Raw genomic sequence first — 6,753 nt, 5'->3', positions numbered from 1 at the left:
TTTGTCTGGATAATTGGAGATAAGAGTCTCACCTGCTTAGGCTGGTTTTGAGCTGTAATCTTCAGATCTCAGTCTCTTGAATAGTCAAGATTACAGGCATGAACCCAGCTGTGTTTTAGATGTTCGGGCATGTCTGCAAATGGATATCCTCAATATTATTACACTTATTGTCTCTTTCAAAGTCCTTTGACTCCATGTTTTGCATAGTAAAATCTATTCTCCACCCCTTTTTCCACATTCAAATGATAGCAAACAAAAAAAAGAAAAAAAAAATACAGGCACCTAACAAAATCATTGAGTTTCTAGGTGACTTGACTACAGGCCTAGACTGGAGTCTAGGCTGGATCCCTCACCGCTCCAAGGACATAGACAGCTAGCTATGTTGACATTTTGAGCTGGGTATGGCAGTGCCAACTGGAATGTTCACCACCCAGGAGGCAGAAATTGAGAGGACTGTGTTGCAGAGCCAGACTGAGCAAAAAGAACTAGCAGCCCCATCTCAATCAACAAGCCTCTCTGGGGTCCAGCTGCATGGGAGGAGTAAGCTAGTGGATTGTGATCTAAGGACAGCTAGGTCAAAGCACAGAGGAATGAGGTGAAGGAGAGTAAATATGGTCGAAGTTGAGAATGATAGAAAGGGTGACATTGATCAAGATGCATTATACTCATAAATTGGCAGGTTGGCTTGAACCCCTTTGTACACTGTTTAAAGATAATGAAAACATTTTAAAATGGTTGAAGTACTTTATATGCATGTGTGAAAAGAGAATAATGAAATCTACTGCATTCTTTTAGGAAAGGGAAAAAGGAGATGAAGGGAATGCATTTAATCAGCATACATTATATGCAGGTATGGAAATGTCACAATAAAAACTCTACTTATGAGATTAATTGGAATATATCGTAAATGTATGTGGAACTGTAACCATGAAATCCCCCTCTGTAGAGCTAATATAAACTAAGAAAAATGCTTGGAAAATGAATAGAAAACTATAATCAGGAAAAAGGTTTTTTTAATTTAAAAAATAACAACCCCCCCACCATGTAGAACTAAGGCATGCTAATAAAAAAAATTAAAGGAAAAAAATGACCCTATTTCCCATAAACTAATGCCTTCTCTGTTTTCCTTTAAGCTAGTTTGCTTTTCTAGCATAAGCAATCAAATGAACTCTGATATCTTCAGTACACAGCTAAAACTGAAATAAAAAGAAACTACATAGACACACTCGATGAGTGAAATAGAGAGACTGGACAAGTGAGAAGAGATAGGTGCTCTGAGCAGATGGTGTGAAATGAGCATTTTTAATTCAATTCACTCATTCGATAAGATTTACTGAGGGCATTTATTGGGTCCCAAGAATGTATCAGACACCAAGGATGTAGAGTAAACTAAACAGAAGGCTCCTGCCTTCATCAGGGAAAATCAGATGTAGAAATAGCAGGTTCTAAGGAAGCTTCTGGAAGGAGAGAATTGGGAGCTATTCGTCTCAGGGATCCAGCGAAGGTGCACCCAGAGAAGACATTCAAATGGAGTTGAAGCTGAGACTCTCTGAAGGATCCTTCCATTCACAAAGGGACAAGGGGACTCTCCTCAGCCTGGGGTGTAAGGGTGATCATGAGACTGTGCCTCCAGAAGCGATTCTAGCAAGGGTGAAATCCCAGGGACATGCTTGTCAGCCTAGAAATGCTTTGGGGAGAAAGCCACGCCCATTCTACTTCAGGAATAACCAGCCATACCACACACACACTTCTTACTCTATGTCACAAACCCCAACCCACTTCCACAGGGACAAACATGGAACAAAAGTTTTATTGGAGAGAGCTGTCTGTCCAACTGGTTGACGGCTGTGTCAATAACATTGCTGATGTTCCAAATCAGATTGGAAGCACCAGAAGGACAAGGACTAAAGCTGCTGGTCAGTCTCATTTGGTCTGTGGTTAGCAGGGACTTAGCACACATAGCATCATCCTGTCTGGGATGCTGACCATGAGGAGAAGGGCATTCCCAAAGGGTCTGGCTTCCCAAACGCCCTTTGTCCACTACAGTATCTAAGGGGAGATGCTTTCCAGCTCCAATACACGGCTACCCTGTAGCTTGATCTCGCAGTAGTAGCTGGCCGAGTGTCTCCAGCACACATAGGTGATATTTGAGACATGAGCTCAGATCATAGAGCTGCTGTAGCTCGAACCTGACTAGGCCATGCTCAGCAGTTGCAGTCTAGAGAGGATCATCAGGAAAGTCCAGCCCATAAAGGAAACCATTGTCAGTCCCAATTCTTGAATGTTGGATTCAAGCTACAGATAGAAGCCTTCTGGTTGCCCAGCTGGGAGATCCAAGATGGCTGAGTTCAAAGGAAAGGATGACTCTCCAGTTCATGGAAGTGAGACACGAGTGTAGGAAGTCTCTCAGCACTTTCTCAGAAGAGGTGTGTGAGCCTGAAGACTCCTTCCAGAAGATGCCTTCCTCTCAAACCCAGAGAGCATCTGCCCAGAGCAGACGAACAGCACACACATGCCATCTTGGGGTGATGCTTATTCTTTCCTTGGAGGGCGAGATTTTCTTTTGGTGGTACTTTTCAGAGGTTTGAGGGGACAGTGATGGAGGAAGAAGTATAAGATGGAACACGATGACGTGTCAAGAACTCCTTGCTAACCAGGCCGTGGGTGGCCAAGATCTTGAGGAATCCATTGCGGAAATTTTGGCCAATGAAGGCGTAGATGATGGGGTTGAGGCAGCTGTGGAGGAAGCCTAGAATCTCAGTGGCCTCCATGGCGTGGTCAATGTCATAGCGGCGCTCACAGGTCTCTTCAATCACGCCGGTCCTCATGAGGGTATCTGCCAACAGGACCAGGTTGTAGGGCAGCCAGCAGAGCAGGAAGACAAGCACCACAGCAAAGATGACCCTCATGGCACGGTGCTTCTGCCCCGTCTGGGTCTTAAACAGCGTGCGTATTGTGAATCCATAGCAGAACAGCATGACCAGCAGGGGCAGGAGGAAGCCGAAGGTGTGGGGCAGGATACGTAACACCATTCGCCATTTGGCTGTATTATTGCCCAGGACCTCATAACAGGCTGGGCTTGAGTTATTTGGACTATAGGCCTCACGGAAGATAAAGAAAGGCAGGGATAGCAACAAAGACAGCCCCCAGATGCCCATACATATGAATTTCACCAAATGACGCTTCTGGGTCAGTGTGCGTGTGGCGTGGACAATGGCCAAGTAGCGGTCCATGCTGATGCAAGCCAGTAACAGGATACCACTGTAGAAGTTGACTTCCTTCAAGAGGGATACCACCTTGCACAGGGGTGTGCCAAAAATCCAGCCTTTCTCTTTGGCAGCTGCCCAGATGGGTAAGGTCAGGGCAAAGAGCAGGTCTGCTATGGCCAGGTTCAGCAGGTAGACATCAGTGACGGAGCGGCTCACCCGACTGTATAAGATGACCAGCATCACTAAGGAGTTTCCCAGAAGGCTTAGCAGGAACACCAGGGAATAGATGACAATAACAATGTTCTTGTTGACAGTCTGAGGGTCTATTATACAGGGGCTGTACTCATACCCAACAGGTGGCATGCCAGTGAAGTTTCCAAAGTCATAATCAAAGTCCAGATCAGCAGCAGTGAAGATGAACTCCTTACTTTGGGTCATGGTGATATCTAGTTGAAAGAGTTGAAGAGAAAAAGAAAAAAAGTAATTTAGTTACTGGGATAGCAATTGCTTCTCTGTTGCTTTGGCCACTGGGGATCACACAGATTCACACACACACACACACACACACACACACACACACACACACACACACACACACAGACACTTGCCCTTCAACTTTAGCTTCATTAGAAGTTGGCTTATTGGTGTTATGAACCTTCCAAAAGTCCAAGGCCCAGCCTGAGTATAGATTACAGGGAAAATGTCTTTCTTTGCCTTTGATTGGCTCAGCTTTACCCCCAGCTCTCTCTCTTCCCATTCTAGCCAAGCCAGACATTTATGTGGGAGGACCAGGCTGCTCTTGTATAAAACCTAAATGTCTATTTAGCGCATGGCCAGTAGTCAGAAAAACGGGAAGAGAAAAGCCTCTCCCAGCTCTCCCTTTACACTTCATTATGCCTATGTGCTCCCTGAATCTTATTTACTCTTAAAATCTAGGAGAAGCCAGGAGCTGGTGGCTCAAGTAGTAGAGCACCAGTTGTGAATTAAAAAACCAAGCAACAGTTCAAGGCCCTGATTTCAAGAGCCAGTACCAGCACAAAGAAAGATCTACTGAGAGAAGGAAGAAATGGTGATAAATTACACTAAACTGCATGGTGCTCCTCAGCTTACAATGGAGCCCACCAGAAACATGTCATAAACTGAGAGTATCATATTCAATACACCATATCATAGTTTAGTCTAGCCTCCCTTAAATGTCCTCAGAAGATTATATTACTTGGCCAGGCACCAGTGATTCACACCTGTAATCCTTGCTGCCCAGAAGGCTGAGATCTGAGAATCACAGATAAAAACCAGTCTAGGCAGGAAAGAGAGTGAGACTCTTATCTCCAATTTGCCACCAAAAAGCCGGAAGGAGAACTGTGGCTCAAGTGATAGAGGACTAGCCTTGAATAAAAAGCTAAGGTGTTCCAAGCCCTGATCAAGCCTCAGTACCAGCAGCAAAAATAAATTACATTACTCAACAGTTGGCAAAAAACCTTTAGCACAAAGCCTATTTGTAATAAAGTAAATAAGTCCTGTAATTTATTTATTTGATTACATTTGTTTATCTGAATAAGCAGTTATATATTCAAATAAAATTAATATTCACTTAATTTATTGTTTAGGTTATTGTTTTAATTATTTAAATGTTTAAATTATGTGTTTAAATTATTTGAGCTGGGCATTAGTGACTCATGCTCCTCAGGAGGCTGAGATCTGAGGATCTCCCTTCAAATCTAGCCTGGGCAGGAAAAGTCTGTGAGACTCTTATCTCCAATTAACCTCCAGAAAACCAAAGTGGAACTATGGCTCAAAGTTGTAGAGCACCAGCCTTGAGTGAAGGATCTCAAAGACAGTGCCCAAGTCCTGAATTCAAACCCCACAGCCACCACCAACGACAAAAATTTATTTGAATGAATAGTTAAATAAATTTGTTTGAGTAGCTCATGGGATTTATTTATTGACTACTATAATGGCAATGAAAAACAGAATGGTCAGATGGGTATACTTTCACACGATTGGAAAATCAAGTCTCTATTTTGGCCCCTGAGATGCCTCCTAAACATCTGCAGAATCTTGCAGTAGTTTTCAAATCGTTAGTAGTACTACTGGTAGTAGTAGCAGTATCATTCTCATGAATACTTGGTAGAAACAAAACCCTCCTGGAAGCCCAGGAGGGCTAGATCGAGGCTGAGCTGCTGGGGAAGGGGCAATATACTCTTCTCTTTTCCAAGACATCCCTAACGACCCTCTTCTAGATCCCCAGGCCTCTCCAGAGAACAGTCTAAAAGCCTTTGGAAGTTTCCAGGTGTCCAGGCATTCTTACCTCCCGTGTGGTCTTTACTGGGGCCTTTTGTCCCTAGAGATTTCCATTTTCCTACCTGCAAGTTAAGGGACTCAGCAAATCTCCCTTTTGCCTCCCAGTCTGCAAAATGCTGTAAGTTCATTCACATCCACACAGCTCAGGCTCTGTCCTCCCTGCTGGTGACTGCATGTTGACAGAAAACCACATTTGAGGGAAAAGCACTGCATTAGAGAATTGTCTATCTCTGCCCACCACAGGAGAGAAATAAAAAAGGAAAGCTATAATCCTAGCTACTCAGGAGGCTGAGATCTAGGGATTGAGGTTCAAAGCCAACCCTGGCAGGAAAGTCCTTGAGACTTTTCTCTCCAATGAACCACCAAAAAGCCAGAAATGGTAGAACACTAGCCTTGAGATTAAAAAGCTCAGAGACAATGTTCAGGTCCTGAGTACAAGCCCCGAGACACATACACACACACACACACACACACACACACAAACACACACACACACACACACACACACACACATACACACACACACACACGGAAAAGGTGAAGAGGTTCTGACATTCTGTCATCTGCTATAACCATGAATGTGTGGTCCCAGGGAAGAGACAGAAACCCAGATCCTAGAGAAATGAGTGAATTTTCCAAAGTTCAGTCCAATCAATCCTCCCTCCCACTAAAGAAAAGTCTTGGCCAACAGAGTTGGATTCCTACCTGAGGCACCAGCCAGGTGTGTTCAACCACTGAGCTTGAGGCCCAGAAACCAGAGTAAGCAAACAGTTAGAGGAACTGGAAGAATAAAGGGAAACAAAGAAACCACAGCAAACCACACCTCCCTTCTGAGTCCCACCCATGCCCATATTTGGTGAACTAAAGATTTATGTCATAGGATTCTGGGCATCCAAGTTTCCAGGGGTCCCTATGTCCAGCAAGGTATCTTGTGCAAAGCTGGAGTTGAGGGTTTCATTGTCTGGACTCTTCACTTTGTGGATGATCACTTTGACTCTCTCCATTGCCTGAATTTGCCTCCACTTGTTTATCCTCAAATTCCCAAGTGGGTCATCTTCCAAAGTGTCCAATGTTGCTGGCAAGGAGAGAGGCTAAATAAAGGATGAGTCTTTAGATAGCTAAGGTTGTATGGTGGAGCCCTCCACCATAAACTGAGGGGTAAGCTGGTATAAAGAGTCTCTCACTTTTACTTACAGCTGGCACTCTACCACTTGAACCATAGCTCCATTTCCTGAGGATCTAG

At 44.2% G+C, this 6,753-nt stretch overlaps 1 protein-coding gene across 1 annotated transcript; it reads right to left on the bottom strand.

Annotated features, from left to right (window-relative positions):
• Positions 1-1,345: 1,345 nt before the first annotated feature.
• LOC138829911 (C-X-C chemokine receptor type 1-like) lies at positions 1,346-6,257 on the bottom strand. The gene is made up of 2 exons (XM_070026444.1): positions 6,216-6,257; positions 1,346-3,655 (listed from the first exon to the last, which is right to left on the bottom strand). The coding sequence occupies exon 2, from the start codon at positions 3,645-3,647 to the stop codon at positions 2,577-2,579; it is 1,071 nt and encodes a 356-aa protein (XP_069882545.1). The 5' UTR covers positions 3,648-3,655; positions 6,216-6,257; the 3' UTR covers positions 1,346-2,576.
• Between the last annotated feature and the right edge of the window lie 496 nt (positions 6,258-6,753).

Source organism: Dipodomys merriami, unplaced genomic scaffold, assembly GCF_024711535.1.
Source record: "Dipodomys merriami isolate MVZ:Mamm:240054 unplaced genomic scaffold, mDipMer1.0.p SCAF_1, whole genome shotgun sequence".
In the NCBI taxonomy this organism is placed as follows: domain Eukaryota; kingdom Metazoa; phylum Chordata; class Mammalia; order Rodentia; family Heteromyidae; genus Dipodomys; species Dipodomys merriami.
The sequence above is the reverse complement of the archived record's forward strand: the minus strand, read 5'-3'. Positions and strand labels throughout refer to the sequence as shown.

Coding starts and splice junctions, on each gene's coding strand:
- LOC138829911 (XM_070026444.1), bottom strand. CDS start 3,647: ATGACCCAAAGTAAGGAGTTCATCTTCACTGCTGCTGATCTGGACTTT.